The sequence below is a fragment of the Fulmarus glacialis genome, unplaced genomic scaffold, assembly GCF_000690835.1.
Source record: "Fulmarus glacialis isolate BGI_N327 unplaced genomic scaffold, ASM69083v1 scaffold17403, whole genome shotgun sequence".
Classification (NCBI taxonomy): domain Eukaryota; kingdom Metazoa; phylum Chordata; class Aves; order Procellariiformes; family Procellariidae; genus Fulmarus; species Fulmarus glacialis.
The window spans coordinates 14,879-37,298 of NW_009201205.1; the positions used below are offsets into that span (position 1 = coordinate 14,879).

General features: G+C 52.6%; 1 protein-coding gene across 1 annotated transcript in view; it reads left to right on the forward strand.

Annotated features, from left to right (window-relative positions):
- The window catches only part of LOC104073923 (cadherin-22-like), a gene marked incomplete at both ends in the record, with an annotated part of 52,117 nt that overhangs the window by 12,816 nt on the left and 16,881 nt on the right, over positions 1–22,420 (forward strand). The window contains 4 exon segments of the mRNA XM_009573866.1: positions 9,290–9,457; positions 10,516–10,703; positions 11,749–12,002; positions 19,393–19,529. Of these exon segments, the coding sequence (XP_009572161.1) occupies positions 9,290–9,457; positions 10,516–10,703; positions 11,749–12,002; positions 19,393–19,529 (747 nt within the window).

Sequence of the window (22,420 nt, forward strand, 5' to 3'; positions counted from 1 at the left end):
GCACGCGTGCCTGAGCCTCTGCATCTGCGTGAAACCATGCACCTGCTGAAAACTGGTCTGGTGCACATGGGCAAGCCAGTCACAGCCCTGGCTGTGCCACCAGCCCTGGCTACCATTGGAGGAAAGCTCAAATTTGGTAGCTCCTAAGCACACCTGACAGCAGAGCTGGGGTATGCGGTGGAAAATGCCGTTGTCTGGACAGAGGCTGGTGCGGTGGGGGGAGTGCACAAGAACAAGCCTGGGGCTGCACCCACTCCTGGCCCAGAAGCTGCTGCACCTGGGCTTTCTTCTCTCCGAGATTTGCTTTGTTTTTTGGGTGGGGGGAGGGCGAGTGGGGAGAGATGGATGAACAATGGGCTAAACACTGAAAATGCAGGTGTATGTGAGATCCTGTTAGTCTGAGACAGCTTTGTGTGAGCGGAAGCCTGGCTGCTAGAAGGAAGAGGGAGCACTGGGAGCAAAATGCACAAGCCAGAACATGCAGAGGCTCAGCTTCCTGCAACAACATTAATGCTCTGTATTAAGGCATAAACTAAAATGTGCCCTGTGGGACTGTGGTGAGAATTAACGTCGCTCTGGGAATCCAAGCTTCTTGATTCCTTGACTTTCTGTGTCTTAATTCTCAAGCTGGTTGTTTCATACACTGGGGGGGGTTGATTTACTGTTCTACTTGCTTGTGATTCATAAAAGCAAAACTGCTGGCAATCTGCAGAAGAGTCATCGGCACCTCTTGATGTCTGTTTCCAGAATATCTGACCGCTAAAGCAGGTACTGGGGCTGACTCTTTGGTGATGTCTGAGCTGCGAATAGCCTTTTGTAGCTGCCTCGCCTGGGCTCCAGGAATGCAGTGTGCAGCTCTGCCTGTCAGCCGCTTAAGATGCGGCTGCAGTCTGTCCTGCACTGCCTGTGGCCTTGTGCCTGGCGTTAGCTGTGTGCCCTGCTGTCAGTGCTAACCTGCATGGATGCACTGCTGGGGGCAGCAGGTACAGGACTGGTGGTGACAAGGGGGGACGTTGTTTTATCGAGTCTCTTTGGTGCTGGTCAGGAGCCAGCACATCCACCCAAGTAAATCCCATCCCGCTCCCACTCTGCACTTGAATAGGTTTTTAGTGTTCCACGTGAGAATCCTGACTGCCCTGGGTGGCCTGGCTTCTGCCCTGAGCATAAGATTTAATTATCCATAGCAGCAGCCTAACTCTCAGAGCCACCATTGTTATTAATGGCCATAAAAAGAACCATAAAAACCTGGCATGTTACATTTCTTATAATATATGGTAATGAAGAACAATTTGTTTTCCCCTTTTGGTTTTGACCTCCTCTGTGCCTTTTCTTGCAGGTCCATACATGCCCGTGCTCCCTTGCACACCGCCTAAGCCCTGGACTGCTTCCAGCGCGGGTCCTCTCTTCCTTCCTTGCCTTTACAACCAGCTCTTTTCACACTGTTCTTCACAACGTAGGTGTTGCATGTACAAGTGTGGTTTGCGCACTTGAGTACAGGATACGGACCGTGTGTAGGTTGCTTGGTTTGTCTCCTGTTCTTGGATGTTACTAGCTGTAGTATTCAGCTGGGATTTCAGATTCGATGGACCTTTCAAAGGCAGACCCAAACCGTCTGGATGCCACGCTATGCCAAGTCCTGCCACTCAATAAGCCCTGAATTCCCATAGTGTTGTCTCAGATGTCTTTCTGGAGGGGGACGAGCAACTAAGTGGCCCCACTGGAATAGCGGGCGCTGCAGCATGGCATTTGCTGGTGTCCACAAAGCTGTGGAGAATAATTCTAGTTTCTGCAGAGTTGAATGATGGTAAAGAAAAAGCACAGCTGATGCATATGAGCTTTTCTTTCCTTTCATATACACCAGCCACTACCTCTTGTGCTTTGAGAACAAAGTTTCAGACACTGAAACTGTCTGTGGGTTTGTGTTGTGTACCCCAAATCAGGTCCCAGAATGTACCCTGCACGCGTTGAAGGTCTAGGCTGACTTTTTTGGTGTATGAGTGGGGAGCTTTGCATACACAAACTTTGGAGGCATGATTTTCTGTGCCAGCTATGAGAATAGCTGGGAGGTGGTTAAGTCACCAGCCCTGGAAGTATTTAAAAGACGTGTAGATGAGGCGCTTAGGGACATGGTTTAGTGGGCATGGTGGTGTTGGGTTGACGGTTGGACTCGATGATCTTAGAGGTCTTTTCCAACCTTAATGATTCTATAATTCTATAATATCCCCTAGACTCCTTGCAAGAGCCTGCAGGCATTAGTCATATTTAGGCTTTGTGCTGCCTTCCTCATTCATTCTCTGTTTGCAGGTAGGGTGCAGCTGATCTTTGCCTGCTCTTTATAACAGGTGAGCTGCATTCCACTGTTTCGTGGCTGCCCTGTTCCTGCTGGAGGAGGCTGTGCTTTTACAGTAGTCAGTATGTATGTGTGCTTTGCTGCTTCTGTTGGGAAACAGCCACTTCTGCCATCGGTGTTGGCTCTCTGAGTGAGCGCACTTCACTGACTGCAGAGAGCCCCTCTCTCACCCTGCAGCAGGCTGCTGACTGGCTGCGGGGCAGGCTTGCGACTGCAGCGGCCATGAGCCCCAGCTTTGCCCAGCAGGACACGGGTTGGGAGGTTTAGTGCTAGTTCCACTTCTAGCTCCAGGAAGGCTGTCCTCACCAAGATCCTTCTAACTTACACTTTTCAGATGCTGAGATGGGCACAGAGAGTGTGTGACTGCCAGTGCATTTACATGAGAGGAGAAATCAGAGTGCATTTGAATTTGCAGGCCAAATTTTCGTGTTGCTTTATATCACCCTGCACTCGCTGTACCTCTGCAGATTATTCACCTTTATAGGGGCAAAGCTCTTCTTCGTCAGGCAGCTGTGCCTGCCTGCTCATGTCTGTTCCCGTGTTCTTTGCAATGTCCTTTCTCATCTCTGGCCAGCACGGCTGGAGACTCGCTGCTGCCTGCAATCCCTGCCCACAGCCTCAGGAGGAAACCTGAAAATACTTGACACCCAGAAGGGGGACACAACCTGGCGCCCTTGGCTCCAGCAGTCTTGTTCATCCCTTTGCAGGGATATTGACTGCTGCAGAACCATCACAGCAGGTAACATCATAGGCCTCATGATATTTGGTGCTTTCCTAAAAGGCCAGCTTGTCAGTTCGGGAGAGTGCATGGGAATCTTGGTTTTTACTGAAAGGAAGAGATTGTTCTTAAAATCTGTCATTCTGCTGTATGCAGGGAAAAGGCAGAAGAACTCAGAAGGCTAATTGAAATGCAGTCTGGTATTTATGATTACTTAAAACAGCTCCTGAGTTCTAGAGCCTGTCTCCTGATTTGGAGACTTAGCCGGTGAGGGCTTAGAGGTGTTTGTGCCAGGGAGAGCAGGACAAGAAATACTGTCTTGCTGGGATGAAGTTTATGGTTATTTGAGTACAGTCATTAGTTGTTTCATCTTTACCTGTCAGCCTTGCCCTGTTTGGAGACCGACCACAGCCCTAATCCCAGGGTGGTAAAGGTAGACTGGGAGAGAAGTTGTTGCTGGGAACATGCTGCATGCTGATATGGGCTGATGAACTGTTGGATTTGTGTGATGCGGTGGTGGGAGGCAGAACGTGTTTCTCTGCTGCTCTTGCCAGTTTGTTAAAAATGCTCCTTGGTGCCTGGAAACACAGATATCAGTATGAGCATGTTTGTGTGCGCTCATGGGTTTATGCAGGTCTGTGTCCCATCCCAGAAGCTTATTCACCAGAGCTGTGCACAGGGACAAGGGACTCTGAGCATGGGTGACGAGAGTCTGCGGAGAAGCCACACTTATTTAAGGTGCTTTTATTAGCAAGACTGAATGTTAACAGTCCTTTTCAGAGACTGGTGCAGGAACTTCGGTTGGTTTGGGACCAAATTGTATGTTTGGCCGTCTTGAGGAAATTAGGGTATATCTACTACTGTCCAGTGGGAATTAATATTAAATGACGAGGGATTTAGCTGCTAAAAGAAGAGACAAAGGAAGGGCAAGTGTGCTGGCCCATCTGTCAGAGCTCACTGTGGGTGCCTCCCTCCAGGCTACTGCTGCCTCTGTGCTGGCATGGGCAAGGCTGATTCCAGCCAGGAACAAGTCCCTGCTAGGTGCTCCTCTCTGAGCAGTGGCAGTAGCTTTGTCTCTGTGGGTGCTGCCCTAGGAGCTATGGGGCACACTGGTTTGAAAAGGACTTGGCCACCCACTATGAAGGGTACTGCATTAGAAATCCTCAGCCACAATACTTGTGCGACTCTGCACCCTTCCGATTAACTTTGCTGCTTAGCTTGGTTATGCTGATGCAACCATAATCTTTCCATTTCTGGATCTCAGCTCTGTACCTTATTTGCTGAAGACCCATGAACCTCCTGAACTTTGTGCCTAGTACCTTGCTCAGACCGCCGGTAGCTTCTGCCTCAGAGATTGTCCTGAGCTGAAGGACTGGAAGCGGGGCTGTGCATGTAGAGCAGATGAAGTGCTGGTTCTTGGGGCTAAGACCCCATTTGCAGTGGGCTGACCTCCTCCAGGATGTATGCCTCAAGCAGCACTTGTCTCTCAGCAGGTATATTGGTATTTCTATGTCCCTGCAGGCAAGTGTGGGCACAGGTGAGGAATCTGCACTCTATTTGGCAGGTGCCTTACCACCCCTGGGCTGAGGCAGAGATCTGTTTACTGTAACAGACAAAGCTGCTGGGAGGAGTGAATCTGTTTATCCAGCCACGTAATAGGAGGGGATAGAGCAGACAGAGCCAGACTCTTCTCAGGCATGCACAGTAGAAAGGCACAAATGGCAGGAAGACAAAACTTGTCACCATGAACGTGGCATTTCCACCCTTGGAGATACTCAAAACCTGGCTGGACGTGGCCCTGAGTAATCTCATCTGCCTTGGAAGACTGCCTGCTTTGAGCTGTAGTTGGGCCAGGGACCTCCTCAGGATACTTCCATGTACGTTACTCCACGACTTTCTGCCTTTGCACTTCGTGGCAGGGAGCGTGTTGCTCCTGACTGCCCTCAGCTGGAAGATGCCTTATCCAGAGGGTCTCTGAGGATGTGGACGTCTGAGCTAGAAGTATCTGAGGGCAGAGCAAAGCCCATAATGATGGGATTCCCAGAAGGCAGTTACCTGCTGAGTGCATCGTCCTGCTTTGTTTTTATCACCCAAAGAGTGTCTGCTGTTTGAGCAGATTTGACGGTATTTATGTGATGATGTAAGTGTCCCCTTGCCTGGTAATTATACTGATTAATCTGGATCATGCTGGAAAGCCACAAGTGCCTTCTACCAGAGGGTATGCCACCATGCGTCTGTATTATTCAACTATAACAGATGACAAGAACTAGGGAGATGAGTCTGAGCTGGAGGTTGTTCTTGCTTTGTTAGCAGTGTCTGGGAAGGACAAAGTTTGGCAGTTTTTCTGGCTGGAAAGAAGGTGAATCTTGAAGATGATAGTGAGGACTTTTCCATGTTCTACACACAGCAGCGGCTTCTGTCTCTGTGCCCTGAGAACAGGTCTGCCACCATCACTTGCTGCTGCTTTTGCAGAGTCCCGGGGGGTCAGGTTGTGGGAGCAGAGGCTCTTTGGGCTCTAGGAGATGGAACCATGCAAGTTTGCTGCTGGTGGGTGTTTATGGCAGCACTCACAGTGCCATATTCAAGGAATTGGTGTGGAGTATGTTTGGAGACCCTGATTTGTCAGGGCTGCTAGCAAATGGTAAGTGGTACCTCAGCCTAAAAGACAAAACCAGCCTGACATTTGGGGTAGTAGCCTGGTGTGGCCCATGCAACTTTAGGGGGAACAGCTTTCTCAGTGACAAACCTGCTGGGGCTCTTGGAGGCATGGGGCAGTTCATCTGCATCAGACCCCCACTTTTCCAGGATGGACTAGACAAACAGCATCTTGGCAGGAGGTGCTTTCTGCTCACAGTCTGCACCCCCGTCAAGACAAGGATTTTGTCTGTCTTGTGCCATTAGAAGAACCGGAGCTGGCTGGGGCCGTTTGTCTGCCCTGGTCTGCATGTGCCAAATGGCCAGGACTTGCTCCCTGCTGGGATGGGTGACCTTGGAGATGTTCCGGGAATCACCTGAGCACTTTCTTCCCATCTTGCATGGTGTATTATGAGCTATATCATTACAAGCAGCTCAGTTAAGTCATTACAGCCTTGGTGAATGCATGAGCTTTTTCCCTCTCATCCCAATTCATCACTATTGTGCTGACATGAATCATTTTCATTATAAAATGCTTCAGACCCTGTTAATTAACAGAATTGCTTAAATTTCAATGAGATAGTGCTTGCCCAGAAATAACAGTTTTGTATTCATAGTGGAGTGGCAGGAGAGGCCGATAAGCATGACTAGCTGAGGCCAGTCCCGTGCAGCCCTGGGGAAATGGTGCTTGTGCAAGGCCAGTCCTGCCTGCTTTCAGACGGGAGATTACAGTTCTCGCTGGGACGCATGCCTGGAGGTGCATTCATCGCTCCCTTGTCGGTGCTCCCTCAGCCCCTTTGGATGAGCTGGGGTGGGACTCCTGGTCAAATGGCTTCCTCTGAACCGACCCAGGCTGAACGAGGGAGCCAGTGCAGACCCTGGGCCCCATCACAGGGTAGGCACCCGCTGTCTTCCTGTGGAGGGGTTGGGATGCTCCCTAGCAGAAATTCTGCAGTGCTCTGTGCTACCTGTGACCTGCATGCTGGCCAGGAGCGTGGACCTCAGTGATCGAGCGATGGAAGGGCTGAGAGTTACCTGAGTGTGTAAACAGGCAGATGCTGGAAGTGCTCGAGAGATGGCGGGTGAGACAGAGTCTCCTTTCAGTTCATGGGGCTGAAGGCAGTGGGAGTCCAGGTAATTACAGAACCGAAACGACAGAGGGACAAGGGAAGCTGGGTGAAATTGTGCCTATCCATGAGAGCTGGGGAGCTGCAAGGATCTGAAATGGTGGTTATGTCTTTATAATAAATCCTAACAATGATAGTCATTGGAATAATTGCTAGTTTCAGAAAGCAAGGAGAGATAAATGTCTCCAGAACAGTGTTGCCAGCTCCTGCTGCACCTGTAATATCATGCAAAAGGGGGGAAGGGGGGAATTTCATCCTCCCAGCTTAGTGGCGTTTCTGACTGCCTTTGGGCCACAGCACTAGTGGCTCCTTGGTGTGACCCGTCCACCCACAGCCTTTGTCAGAAGGTGCACAAGGTCATGCCAGACATGAATGGGGAAACTGTGGCAACCCACTGGCTGTGGAGGGTTGATGCCTGAAAGCCTCAGGGTATGTCCCTGAAGCCACATCTTGTCTCCTTGCAGCCTGCTGGCACCCAGCTCTCCCCTCCACTGAGCTCAGGTTGTGCCGAAGGCTTCCCAGAGGTGTCTGCCTTGAGCTAGGTGGCTTGGATGGCTGTGATGCTCTGCCATTGCTCGCTTTTTTGCATGTCAGCAAATATCTTGCAAGTTGCTGAGAGCAACTGGATGATTCTCTGCTGTTTGCTTGGCAAGGGAGGAGCTCCTTGTTCCCTCCAGGTCGGACCCCCTTGCTGGAGACCCACACTGCACAGCCCAGCAACACCCTTCCAGCATCTTCCCTAACACCAGGCAGGATTACTGGTGAAACAAAGCAAAGATGGATTTTGCAGTCCACAGTAGGAGGAGGTAAAGCTAATAATTAAACAGAAAAGCGTGGAAGAGAGAGCAATTACAAAACCAGAAAACAATGTCTAAATCTGTGGGAACGTTCAGAAACCGAGCTGGAGGGGATTTTAAGCTGATTCCTACCTGTTCTGGGGTGTTGCTGGTATAGTGGGACTGGGAGTGTGCTTCTAATGACCTTGCATCCACGTATGCACTCGTGCTCATGCGTGCCCCTGGTGCCACCTCAGGGCAGAGTAATTTCTTTCTTTCATTCTCAAAATATTTCTTCTCTGCTTTGTTTCCATGTAAATGAAACACTCCTGGGTGACATAGGAAGTCGTAACTTCTGCCATTCACAGTGTTTTCTGGGGTTTACTACTCTTTGTTTCTTGTTTTACATTCCTTTATATTTTAGTCCTGGTCATTTCCCCCAAGCCCAGATAACTACTGAAGACCTATAAACACTTTAAGAGACTTCATTTCATAAAAAATACTAACATGCCATACATTTTGTTAAGCTTTATGGTCTCTAGCGCATTCTCAGCCTGTGACACAGAGCATGTATATCATCTCTGGTCTCCTTACTTAGAGGGACGCTTGAAAATGAGGGGGTTTGTGCAGACAGACTTTGGGAAATACACCTCCCCCCTCATTCTCCAGATCGAATGGGGGCCCTCCAGGCATGTTTGGGCCAGGAGGCACCTGTGAAATGGAGCTTGGGCTGGGAGCACCCATGTTCTGTTAGGAATGCTGCGGCAAGCCTGGCTCCTGCTTGAGCAGATAGGGATAAGTGGGCTGTTGCACATTTGTTCCAAAGGGGTTTCGTGACTCAGCCTGGGCTTTTACACAGCCTTTCTGTGCAAACCTTGAGGCTGGCCCCAGTGCAGCCCCCGCATCTAGGCGAGTCCTCTTGCTCCTGTGCCTCTGGCCCCCACCGATCCTTCACCGGGCTCCTGGCCTCCCTGCAGAGAAGTACAAACCTCCTCTGAGCCAGAGTTTAACCCTGTCAAAGCTACTGGCAACCCGCAGTAGAAGGCGCAGTCAGGAACCTTTCATGCAACATGCCAGTGAATCAGCTGCAGAGACTTGCTGGGATCAAGTTGGGCCTGTGTCTATTCCTGGGCTCCGGGGGGATTTTCAGGATGTTTCTGCCTGGCTGACAGTCCCCTGGGCTTGTTTTTCTCTCCAGAGACCTTTTCTCCCCTCAGTAGGCTTTTGCTTACGTGATCTCTGTGAAGTCTGCAAAAGGGTTTGCTCCCCTTGGCACTGGGGCCCAGCAGTTGTTGTTTGTTGTTGCCAGCAACCTGCTCCTATGGCAAAGGTGGCCACAGCACCTAGGGCTGTGTTAGGAAGAACATCGCCAGCAGTTGAGGGAGATGGCCTGTCCCTTCTGCTCAGCACTGCTGAGATGACGCGAGTGCTGTGTCTGGTTCTGGGCTGCCAAGTATAAGAGAGACATGAGCATACCAGAGTGAGTCCAGGGAAGGGCCATGAAGATTGGTGAAGTATTGGAGCATCTGCCATATGTGGAGAGGCTGGGAGATCTACGTGATCCTGTTTAGAGCTGGGGCTTGGACGAGGTAATCTCCAGCGGCCCCTTCCAGCCTCACCCCGTCTGTGACTCTGCAGATGCTCTGTGACCTGCCTGTGCTCACGCTGTCCTGCCGGTTTCCAGGTGTGATCCGGACAGCCGTGCCTGACCTGGACCGTGAGACGCAGGACCGGTATGAGGTGGTGATTCGTGCAACGGACATGGCAGGACAGCTGGGTGGCCTGTCTGGATCCACCACAGTCACCATTGTAGTCACCGATGTCAATGACAACCCACCACGCTTCCCTCAGAGTAAGTCCTGACAGCAGTGGGGGATGATCACTGGCCCTTGTCCTGGTCCTGCCCCTTGTCAGTGGTGGGACGGAAGCTCAGCTCCCAGCACAGCCTGGCACATGTCTGCAGGGTGAGCCAGCCCGGCTGCTCCTGCTGCTTGCAGGGTGGCAGCACCAAGGCACTGTAGCACACACAGCTCCTTGCCTGGGTCTGAATGCGTCCCCGCCTGGCAGTGTGATGGAGGAGCAGCTGCCTTGGCTGAGCCTGTCCAGGGTCCCGGACAAGACCCCTGTTCCCGGTGCTAGTCCTGGGAGTGAGCCAGACTGTGTGGTGGGGAGAGCAGAGCTGGCCCTTTCCTGACCTCTCTCTGAGCAGTGCTGGGGGAGAAGGCAGCCTGGTCTGTCGTGCTGCTGTCTCCTGGGAGCTTGGGCTGTCAGCTGCTGGGCTGACCCCTCCTGGCTGCTGCGTCAGAGCTTGGCATGCTCTGCCCCAATGTGAGGCACGGTGACACTGCCCAGCTCACAGACAGCAGCCTTGTCACAGGACAGCTCTGTTTTCCAAGTCACTGCTAGTGGCCTGTGGCTCATGCTTGTGTCTTCTCTGGGACCCTCCCCAAACGAGGAGGGTGGGTGATCCTGCTGCAAAGAGTGGGCTGTGCAATCTCTGCAGTGCACACCAGCTGCAGAGACCGGCAGCGCATGGCTGGCAGACCAGAAAGGATGCTGCAGCTGGAGGAGGCTCAGGTCTTTAGCTGCATCTCCTAGAAATTAGAAATGGTATAGTTTGCAAAGAATCAGAGATCACTGATTGCAGGGCAGTGTCCATATAGAGATATCAGCCCTTACTTCACCTGGCACCTTGAGATGTCAGTGCTCCCCAGTTATCTTCCCTCAGCCCTTGTTTTTGGCTGGGGTATGTGTTTCTCCTGGTAGGGCATTCTGGACTATAGACACTGGTAGAGTTTGGGCAGCCCTCGTAGTCCAAGGGTGCCCCCAGGGAGGTATGCAAAGGGCTGTATCAGGCTGGAGGGGGTTCAAAGGCAGAAGCAGTGACCCTAGTACCTTTTTCTCCTCCAGAGATGTATCAGTTCAGCATTGTTGAAACTGCCCCTGTGGGCACTGCCATCGGGAGGGTGAAGGCAGAGGACTCTGACGTCGGGGAGAACACGGACATGATGTATCAGGTGAAGGACGAGGAAGGGGTGGAGATGTTCAAAGTCACCACAGACAGCAATACCCAAGAGGCTGTCATCACGGTGCAGAAGGTGAGAGATGAGGAAAGCTGGTTGGGTAGGGAGGACACGGATCTCTAGGATGGCCCTTTCCTTTGGGGATGCTGCTGCATTTGAGTTGAAATAAATGCTCCTCTGAGCACTGCTCTAGCAGTAGCAGTTGCATTTTTGTGCCTGCAGGTGCAGGGAGACACCTGCCTCTGTTCTGGCTGGCTGGATGCAAAACACAGACCTGTGTCTGGGAGGAAAGGCTGAAAAGGGGCAGCAGCACAGTGCCTCTGGAGCCTGCACAGGGCGGCTCCCTGGGTGGCAGCAAAGCGAGCCGTGCATATCCTCTGAGCACTGCTCTAGCAGTAGCAGTTGCATTTTTGTGCCTGCAGGTGCAGGGAGACACCTGCCTCTGTTCTGGCTGGCTGGATGCAAAACACAGACCTGTGTCTGGGAGGAAAGGCTGAAAAGGGGCAGCAGCACAGTGCCTCTGGAGCCTGCACAGGGCGGCTCCCTGGGTGGCAGCAAAGCGAGCCGTGCATAGGCGAAGCCGTGCACAGGGCTACAGAGACAAGTGCTTACAGCTGTTATTGATAGCACCTGTTAGGGGAGAAATATGCCCACCTCATTCCTATACCTGACCAACAGCACTTTGACTGTATCTGCTTTTGGTGGCAAAAACAATCAAGCAAACACTTGATGCAGGCAAGAAAGAACGATTGTTTACCAAGGCCACTGCATTCAGATCGCCTCCCCTGTAGAAATAAGAGCAGGGTGATTAATGATCAAAACCCGCTCACTTGCAGCACACAGTGTGCTGTCTTCCCAGTGAATCCTGGCTGCCCGACCCTGCGCAGCCTGGATGCCCTGTTGGGGATCCTGGGAGGAGTGGGCTGGAGGCTTCCTCTTTCTCCTGCCCCCCTTGGTGTGGGCACCGCCGGCAGAGCAGAGCACGAGCTCCCAGCCTCCCGCGGAGGCGCTGCCTGGGGAGCAGGTGGCTTTAGTGCTGCCCCCGATGTCTCCAGTGAAGGAAGGGGCAGCAGGGGGGCTCCTCGGGCTGGGTATGGCTAACCTTCTTCTGTTGTCCCAGCCTCTTGACTACGAGTCGAAAAAAGTGCACACTGTCGTGGTGGAGGCCCTCAACAAGTTTGTGGACCCGCGGTTCGTGGACCTGGGCACCTTCCGGGACCAGACCATTGTGCGGGTCTCAGTGCTGGACGTCGACGAGCCCCCCGAATTCCGGCCCCCCTCCAACCTGATGGAGGTCCAGGAGGATGCGCGCGTTGGCTCTGTCGTAGGGGTGGTCACCGCCCTTGACCCGGACACAGCGAACCATCCTGTCCGGTAAAGCAGCCGCGTAAACCTTGCATCATCTTCCTTCCAACGGTGGGCATGGGGTCACCTGCAAGGGACACACATGGCCTGGGGGGGCTTGTGGCCATGGCTGGGGCAGAGGGGAAGTGATGGCAGAGGAAGCGGGGCAGTGCAGGTGAAGGTGAGAACTGCTGCACACGTGGCGAAGCGCGTGAGTGTGTCCTATGGGACAGGCAGCTGGCGGGTGAGTGGCAGCCTCTGCACAAGCAACAGGGAAGCAAGAGCAAGTGATGGGTTTGTGAGTGGCAAGGGAGTGTCGGGGAAGGTGACTGGATGATGCTTGCATGTCCTTGCTGCTGACAGTGCGGCATCTGCAGTGGTGCCTGACACAGGCCAGATGAGCGACCAGAAATGACAGGAGGGCAGTGATGAAGGGTGACAAATGAGGTGAGGCTTGGGAGGTGCGGAGCCACAGCTTGGCTGTGTGGGCATGCATGTGTGCACAGGGATCAAAGATCAGAGGAGTTGATATTTGGGCAGGGGACATAATCCAGGCAGCAGCTTATCTGCACAGGACATTTCCTATTTCCATTTAATTTGTGGCTAAAGAGATTGTTACCTTGTTAAATTGTTATTACCTAAGGCACAAAGCAGCTTTCTGGCTCTGCCAACTGGCCTGAGTCACGAGCTGTTGGGTTGGAAAGCTGGTGTTCAGAAAACATCCTCAAAGTGTGGAAAATTTCCTTGAAATGTGTGTTCTCGTGCCAGGTGACGGCAGGGCTGCAGGCACCTTGTGCGCAGCCGCTCACTTCAAATGAGCAGCAGTGGCTTTGCATGTGAGAGCTCTGTAGGAAGCCTGTCCCAGGCAGCAGTGAACTGGGACGCAGCAGGGACAGGGAGGTGGGATGGAGGAGGACGTGGCCAGGGAGGGCTCAGTTACAGTACTGACTCCATTCGATGATGTCGCCACGTGGCTTCTTGGGGTGCTGAGCTCCAGCGCCGTGCAGCCGTGGGGAATGCACTCGTTCAAGGTGGCATAAGGGGTATCTCCAGATCTTCATGGAAATTAAGATTGAGATGTTTAGAAAGCTCAGGGAAGAATTTACTCGTGGAAAGCTGTCATCTACAGATGCTTGGCAGCTAGCAGAGGGTATTGTGTCACAGAGCTGGATGCTGAAAGTTGTCTTTGGGGTGAATGTGAATTAAATCAACCTTTGCATGCCAGGAACTAGAACTATGTAAGTGAGTGTTGCACCACTTGCACTAGTCGGTGCTGTCTGTTGGACATGTTCTCGAAGTACCTCTGCTTACCTTGCCATGTGGCTACCCTCTCCATTCAGGCTACACATCTGATTGCTTTCTTTGTGGCCCGCCCTGAGCACATGGCTGTTAGCTTGCACTCTTCAGATGCGTGCAGTCTTTCTACACATCTGTGTGTGTACATGTGTGCATGTGCTTTTTCACTTGACTATTTCTAGCAGTACTACAGAAGAACATAGGTTTTATTTTCTGATCTGTAATTGTAGGAAAGGAGCCTTGGGGACAGAACTACTCTTATTCTTGTTTTTTCTTGTTCTTTGTGCTGCTTCCCCGTGGAGCTTGTTGCATTGTTTGCAGACAGAACAAAAGAAAGCAGAGGAGGAAGGCTTTCTACTGCTGTGCACAAGGTGATGGGGAGTTGGAGCACAGAGAAGCAGATTCAAGTACTCAACAGGAGGAAGAGGGCTAAAGCCCAAACTTTACTGTGCGAGTGTCACTCTTACAGCAAGCATAGTGCCAGACAAGGCAATGCCTCGTGCTCAGGCACGAGGGCCCAGCCAGCAGGACTCCCAGGCATCTGCTGCAGCTTGGGAATTGCAGTGTGTTTTCCCTTGTCAGGCTTGATGCATTCAAGTATGTGTCCTCCCTCTAGCTATCCCTGGGCAGGTAGCTCATCCTGCGTCTCCCATATTCCCCTATGGCATTTGGTCTCTATCCGTCCATCTCTCCACTCCCCTCTGTTCTTGCAGTGCCTGGTGTCAGGAACAGTGGCAGCTCCATCCCCTTGTGATGCTCCCTTGGTGCTTGCCTGGGGGGTGCGGGTGGGTGAGCCTTCCCTGCCATTTTAACATATACCAAGTGGAGATGCAGGTTTATATAGGTCATGCCAATGTGGCAGCAATGCAGGAGGAAGGTGCTGTTGGATCTCTCCTGTTTTCCCGTCCTCTGGCTAGCCAGGTAATTTAATAAAATACTTCGCCACGTAGGCAGCTGTTCACAGCTTCAAAGTAGTGCACAAACATTAATGCAAGCATCCTGCAGCACCCTGCCAGGATGTGACACTAACCCGTCAGCAGGAGACGGCAGTAAGTCACCTCGCATTTCGAGCATGCTACTCCAAAGTACAGTCACAAGAAGCCAGCACTTGTACTTCACCTCTGATACATTAGAGAGCAAATGGTCCTGACAGCATGACCAGTATTTGATCCTTGGCTCCTTGAAGTTGGTATGAACTCTTTCAAGTTGCTGCAGTTCAGTGGATCCCTTTTAACTTCCTGATCCTCGTCTGCTAGAGGTGGGAGCAGAGACATGGCTGTGTTTCTACGGTGGCTGCTGTCTCCTGGACTCTGGTCTGTGTGTTGGCTCTGCCCTGTAAATAGAGGAGAGCCACAACCTTCTGTCATGACGAGATGCACTCTCCCCTTGGGCAGGAAAGAGCAAGGATTGCCAGAGACAGCAGAGCAAAAATCAGCTCTGTCAGCATTTCCAGGGCCTGCTGACACCAGGCTGCCAATAACGAGGCTTGGGAAGTATTTTTAGCCAAATGGGAAAGGAGGTGCCCTTGGCTCTTTGTTTTCATCCCCAGGCCAGCAGAAACACGGCTGTGCAGCTCCTGCTTGAAGCAGCTGCTGGGGGCACATTTCAGCCCGGCGCTCCCCTGCCCTCCTGGTGAGCCGCTTGTCCCACAAGGATGTGCCCACTTGGTGTGAGAACAAATCCCTTCCAGATGAGCTGGGCTGGGTCGCAAAGTGACATGTTATGAAGACATGAGGGTTGAAGGGGCGTATGACTCCCCTCTTCTCGGGAGGTGTCCCTGAGGCACTGCTCGCTGCCCCTCTCCCAGCCACAAATGGATGTAGAGCCCCTGGCAGCCACTTGCCCGGGTGGGAGGAGAGCTGAGGCCTAGGGTGCCCAAAGAGCACCCCACCTCTCTGGGTGAGCAGCCCCAGCTTGTGGCTGCTCAGAAAGGGACACCCTCCCTCCGGTGCCGACGCTGCGAAGCAGGGAGTCGTGCTGAAGTTCAGCACGGCAGAGGGGCTGCGCGCATCCTCGGGGGAAACACGAAACCCCACCGTGGTACAGGCAGGAAATGCCTTTCTAAAGGACCAGTGCTTTTTGTTTTATTCCATCCTTGTTTGTTGCCTAACAAAAGCTGGAACCACTCTTTTTTCAGAAAGAATTTAGTTTCCAGTTGGCTTTTTGACTTTAGCTGTACATTTCCTGGTCTTAGTGCAATTTTTCTCAGCTGAGCCATTGTATGAGGTAATACAGTGATAGACTGTCTGTGTACGTGAGGCTGTTTGTATGGCAACCTTTTGTTTTTCTCTCTGCAGTGGGAGCCTGTGCTCTGATTGTGTGCATTCCAGGCTTTATCAGCACTGGAAAGATGTTGCTTGGGATTTAAGGTTCTCAGAGATATTCTTGTTTGGCATTCACCAAATCCGGAGACATGTGTTGGACATGGGCATTTTATAGACTCCAACAGCACAGCAAGAACTACAACCTGCTTCAACACAAAAGGGAGAGGAGGAAAAAACAAAGACAACAAAAAGCTTTTCACAGTGTTTGAAAGACTCCCTATTAACAAAACACATGGCATAAAATGTGCTCCTTGTTGCATTCAAGGGGAGAAGTGAAACAAACTGCTTGAGAAATGCATTCACGAGAAAGATGAGCACCAAGAAAGCTGTCTGAATTAAACAGTCACTTGTAAAATCCAAACCAGCAGGCAGTGCCAGCAGGAAGAGAGGAAAATGGATTACAAGGTCCGCATCCCAATCAGAGCTGGGGACTGCAGTTCCAGATATGGAGCACGAGCCAGCTTTAGGAGGAATGAGCATATGTCCTATCTCTGAGTAACCGGAGGACCCAGGGATTAATTGCTGCCCCTTCCCAGTTGAGAAGCACTGTTTGACTTCAGTGGGATGGATGAATATGAAGCTGGACTACTAGAGGTGGAGAGGCTTGTGATGGTCAGCACAGACTTTTGTTGGTAAAGATCGTATTGCACAAAATGATATAAACGGAGCACAGTGGATAACTTCTCGTTCTAGCTGCTCTAGCAGAGGGTTAGCCGTAAACTCTTGGAAGGGGAGGTCTGTCGTGGTGTAGAGTAGTGTGGAGAGGGTTGATCTGCAGCTCTGAGCGGATTATGGCTATGGCTTTGGGGGGGCGGATGGACATCCCTGTGCCCCCTCAGTCCCCAACTCCAGTGCCAGCCTAGTGCTCCAGAGCCTCCACAGCACGTTGCGCAGATGGAGAGCTACAGACCCACCTGGACTGCCACCTCCAAAATTGGTGTGTAAAAGTAGGCTCAGCCCTGCTTTTGTGGCAAATGCAGGCAATGCTCAGAGCTCGCTCTCTTTCCCCTGGTGCAGTGTTGAGAAGGTGGCAGCTCTCTGTGTAGTGGTGGTTACAAAGGGATCGGGTTTCTGGTTTGGTTTGTGCCCTGCCATAGTGTATGGGCAGTCAGTCCTCAGCAGACAATTCGGAAGTGACAGAAGACAACCTTAGCAGCAAAACAATTGGAAGCATAAGAAAAGGTTACCCGTGGCATGAGGCAGAGTGCTCCCCTACCAGCCCCCTGCCCTCTGGCCATGCGGGCAGCTGGTGTCAGATGGTTCCAGGCTCAGTGATGTCTCCCATCACTAACTGGGTTTTCCTGTGTAGCTATTTTTTGCAGACATCTTTGTTTATGCAGCAATGACATGAGTGTGAACAAAACAGGCATGCGCTTACCTGAGAAGCAGGGAAGGCATACGGAGAGTGAAGTACCATCTTGAACTCTAACAGTATTCAAAAGTGGAATGGAAGAACAGGATGTATCTGAGGCCAGGTGATGTGGGAGAACAATGGAAGCAGTTATGCAAATGCATCAATTATGCTATTGGAAAGATACTAGGTGGTATCATCCCGGTTTCTATTCCTCCTTCGAGCAGTACCTTGGACTGATGGGTACAAGTCAGAGTGGCCCGACCTCTCTTTTCCCTTTGTAGTGAGTGAGCGCAGAGTGGATGAGAGGCTGCAGTACGTGCCAAGACAGTGTCACTGTCCCTTCTGGAGCTGGCTACACTCCTGTGGAGGCTCTGTTTCCAGCTGGGAATTGGGGCAGAAAATGCAAGATGGCTAGGAAGTCCCTGGCAGTTGGTTCAGAGATGCCTAGGCTTGTACCTGGCTTTGTGTGGCAGATCCCCGTCACCTCTAGATGCAAGGAGGGGGGAGGAAGCCAGCCACATAGGTGCAGAACATGCTAGGTTGTGCATGTGCACAGTTGCAATTTAGATAGTGATTTTTGAACGTTTTTCCTTAACTACAAGCAAGTGCTGTTGTATTTTCTCTCTCATCCCCCTGTCTGTCTGAAAGGGAGAAAGTTAGGGAACATAACCTAGTACTGTATAATACTTTAAACAGCATATAAATGCCTTTGTATGTGCCTCCATCAGAGATAGAGCTGCCCGGCTGTGTGGATAGGTGCCCCTCAGGGCGCACTCTCATCTGCAGCTGGTTCCTCCCCAGGGCATAGGACAGAAAGGCATGGAGGCCATCGATGCCTCTGTGCAAAATGGTCATTCCTGCATGCAGAAGGTGAGCTGCAAGCTGCAGCCATGTGGATGATGGACCCACAGCTGGACCGTGCCAGGCGAGATGCAAGCACTTGGGAAAGCCACCCGGCAGTGTGCAGAGCGTCTCCACCATCTGGAATGTGCTTCTAGCCTAGAGTCTGTCCTGCTCTGCTCCTGTTGTCTGATATGGCCTCTCAGTACTGTCCTGTCTCATCAGCTTTCCAGCTTGCTTTGTCCCTACATTTATCTTCCTTCTGTTGTTGGACATGTGACTGAAGGCTTTAATTTATTCACAGCCCTCCTTTTGGTAATTTATCCTTTGTACTCTTTGCTGTCTTGTATTATTTAATTCTGTAAAGCACTCTGGGATGCAGTGTGTATGAAAGATGCTGTACACAATAACATTATGCTTTATTGCTTGTGATTTGTAGGCCTTCTGGATTTCTAATTCTGATTGCAGTGGTGGTGTTTGTTATTTGTGTTACGGCTGTGCTCGAGGGCCTCAGCTGGATCAGGCTTCCCTTCCAGTCCCTGCCTCCAGGGAGCACACATCTAATTGTGCCCTGGTTTAATGTTAGCTTGCTTTATTCCGTGTGTAATAGTTGGAAATGCAGGGCATGCCACTGGGACTGATTGCGTGGGCTCGTGGTGTCGTGGATAAAGCGCAGGGCTAAAGCTGGGTGTCTGACTCTTCTTGTGAGCTGTGGTGTTGCCCTTTGGGAGGAGGTGGGAATTGTGCTCTCCAGAGGTGGCACGGGGAGCAGGTGGGCTGTTGATGGGATGCCCAGGCAGGGGGCTGTTTGGGGCAGCACTGGAGCAGCTGAAGAAGAGTGAGAGCTGTGTATGAAGGGTCTCTGCTGAGCAGCTGGAGCCAGCTGGAGCTGGAGGAGCTCTTCAGCCTGCTCCTGTGAAAGTGGGAAGTCCAAACTAGGGCAAATCTTAGGGCTGCTGGGGATGATGTGCTGTGTTGATTGTGGGGATGCTGGCCATTGTCCACCTCCTTGCTGCCAGCGTTCTTGTCCAGTTGCACAGGTTCATTCTGGATTCAGAGGCGACCTTGCCATTTGTAACTGCTGTAGCTGCAGTTCAGGTTATCTGCAGGTCCAGCTCACAGCCTGCCCATGTGCTGCTATATTGTCTTCCAAGTCTCTCACTTGGGTGGGTGCTGTGGCAGGATTAGGAGAGAGGGTAGTAGGTGAGGTGGGCTCCTTGAGCAGGGGTGCCCTCCTTTGGTTTGGGTTGGTGTCTTTCCTGAACCTATAGGTCAGAAGCTTCCCAGAGTCATGAATGGAGTTACAGCCTGTGATTTCTATATCCCTCTGTCTATCCTGAGCATAAGGTTCCCATCAGAGCAGGTTTTCCCCCTTGTCCACAGTCTGTGCTTAGTTCCACTTTACGCACCGAAAGCCACACTTTAATTTTACTTGAGGGCTCTGGGCTTGCAGCCTGGTAGGCCTTCGTGTACCATGCTGCAGCAGAGGAAAAGTGAGAGCGGAGATAGAGGGTCCATTGCATTAGATCCCTGTACTCCTGGGGCTGATGATGAGGTTGGGCTTGGCACATCCAGCTGTTCAGTTTCTCCTTTTGCCTGGTCTCAGGTACGCCATTGACCGCAGCACAGATGCAGAGAGGATCTTTGACATCGATGCCAACACGGGTGCCATTGTGACAGGAAAGGTCCTGGACCGGGAGACGGCAGGGTGGCACAACATCACTGTCCTGGCGATGGAAGCAGGTGAGATGGAGGAGTGCTGTGTGGAGCAGACAGTCTGTGCTGGACTGGAGTGGGGCAGAGGGGGAAATATGGGTGCGTTCGCTGCAGAGGTGACCAAGATGCAAGTGTTAATTAACGCTGAAGTAAAAAAAAAAAAAAAGGCAGCAAGCACCGAGTCTGACATCTCCCTAGACAACCTAAAAATACTCTTCCTGACTCGAGCATTAATAAGGGAGCATGATCGAATAGTATATTTGATGAACACTAATCAAATCAGTGTTATCTATGCGCCAGCTCTGCCAGTCATCCCTGTGCAGCTCGCTCCCTGCATTCACACCTGCTGAGCAGTTCTGGGGGCTCCCAGGGAGTCTGTGTTCACATCGCCTGTGTCCCCCTGGTTCAGCCATGTGCTGTGGGTGGATGCCCCATCAACTGGAGCCCTGTGGCGCAGATAGCTGCCAGCGCTCGCTTCTGCTGGGGGCTCATGGTGGCTGGGATTTGCAGGCTGTACCTGCACAGTGGGTATGTGGCTCTGGATGCCTCCCATGCCCTTCCTCCTTGGTCTCCCTGCCCTTGGTGCGGCTGCAGGCTTGGCAAGGCACAGCAAGGAGTGGATGGGAGGTCCCGGCACTGCAGCAGTGGGAAGGAGCTGCGGGGGCAGAGCATCCCTGAGACCCCGTGCTGGGGACGGAGAGCAGCGGCACTGCCAGGGCTGGTAGCACCAGGCTCTTTCGGCTCTGACCGCAGCACTTGGCCTCACCCTGCAGCCCACCAGGAAAAGTCTCAGGCAGAGGATGAGGTGAAGCTCTTTTGTCCTCTTCTGAAATTAGCTCCTTTCTGACCCTCCCATGAGAGCCCTGATGATGGTCTCTTCGTTCCCTTATGGCTGTGCTATCCTTTAGCCTGTATTTACAGTAACTGCCAAATCTGCTCGCACCCAGCTGGGAGAGCCGGGAGGGAACAGCTTAGTGGCTCTGCAGGTTTTATCTTCCCTCCGCGTGATGGGGGTGGCAGAGCCTGGCGTAGACACTTTCAACAGAAGTTCTGTTTGTCTTTTCTTCTCAAGTTAGAAAGAAAAAACCAAACCTGGGTCCTGCTGCTCAAAGGAGCTCTGAATAAACTCCTCTTGAGGAATGAAAAGAAAATAATAGCAGCAAAGGGCAGGCTTTGCTTCCCTGCAGGTGTTCTGCTGTGGGTAGGATGCTGCTCTGGTTATCCTGCTGACCTCCGTCGTGTTTGCACAGTGCCTTTGCTCATGGGCTCTGCAGGTCCCGTGCACGATGGTGGATCTGGCCCCGTGGGCCCCAGGGAGTGCTCTATAGGCGTTCCTCCTTTTTCCGAGCCTGAAGATGGAGAAGGGGCTTCAATCCCAGGCACCGTGCTGGGAAGCAGAAAGGCATTGCCATATTCTTCAAAGTTTTCCACATTTTGGATGCGCAAGTCGCCAGAGCCGCCTGGGACCTGCTGTACTCTGCCACCCCACGGCAGCTGGTACCAGGGAGCTGCTTTGGCTGCAATGCACCTTCTGTCATCTGCCGACATGTGCCGAAACCTGTCTGTCTGTGGGCAGGAGCCTTCCCCGGGCTTCGCTCCCAGAGACCCCTCAGGAGTTCTGGTTCTCGTTTCTTTGTTGCTCGTTCAAGGAGCCGTGTTGGGGCCTGACTTGGGGCCCAGAGATTGGTTCCTGCTGTGGGGCCACCTCGCCGCAGCAGCAGCCATCCGCCCTGCTGCCCCAGGAGAGGGGGGAGCAGCGGCACTGGCCAGACCCGCACTGCCCCGGGGCAGGGACGTCTCTGGCTCCGCTGCATGTCCCAAGCCCCTCTCTGTGCTGATGCTTTGTGCCTGCCGGCCGGGGTGACATCTGTGCTGCCTGTCTGCGGTGCTGTCGTGAGCCCTGCCCAGCATCAAGCAGTGACGGGCAGGCATGCTGGTGCTGCCCAGCCACACCGGAGGGAGAGTAGCCTGCGGCATAGACATGGCGTGTCCGGCGGGCTCCGCGGGGAGGCTCTGCCCCCAGTGGCTGGGGAGGGGATCGTGGCGTTGCAGCACAACTCAGCATCCAGAGGAAACGCGAGGTGACAAGAATCAGAAGGACAATATTTACATGCAGCAGCTAGGATTTCAGAACAAGTCAGTAAATGCTGCGGCTCCCCTCCGGCAGGGGAGCCTGTCAGGCTGGATCGCTTCAAAAGCTGGGGAGACTCTTCAGCGCTCTGACTTCTCCCGTGGTGAGCTCTGACTCATCCATTTTAACTGCCCAGACATTCCTCCCAGTGACATTATCCTTAACGTTTTGTAATCATGAAATATTAATGACTGAAACTGAATTCAAAGTACAATTTATGTCTGAATCCTCTGGTGGAAAGGGCAGTTGTAAACGTACAGGCTTCCAAGTAATAGAGGGGTTTCGGAGTGGGGCCATGCGGCAGCTGTCACACCGTGCCCGGCGCAATGGGATCAGCCGTGGCACCGTGAGCACGGAGCGCAGAGCGGCTGGGAGCCTCCGCGCTGGCGTCGGCGCGTCCAGTGCAGCAGTTCCTGGCACACGGCAGTTCCTGGCACGCAGGTGTCTGGGGCTGGGGGGAGCGGGCAGGGCCCTGCGGTGTCCACCGTGGGCAGGCGGGTTGCAGCTGGCTGCCCCGGGGTCTGCTGTACAGCCACGCAGCACGTTATCAACTCAGGTGGAGGCAAGTGGTAAAATATTCTTCCTCTTTCCTCAGCGAGATGTAAACTTTGCAGAAGGAATGAGAGCGAGCCTACTGCCTGGGCTCATGCCTGGCGCCCCAGCTCATCGGGGCTGGTGGGAGGCCGTGCCCGCTCGATTTCCATGGTGCCGTGCCCACTCGATTCCTGTGGCTCACGGGCACGTGGCCTGGAGTGTGTTGCACCAAGGTCTTGGCTCCCTGTGGCCT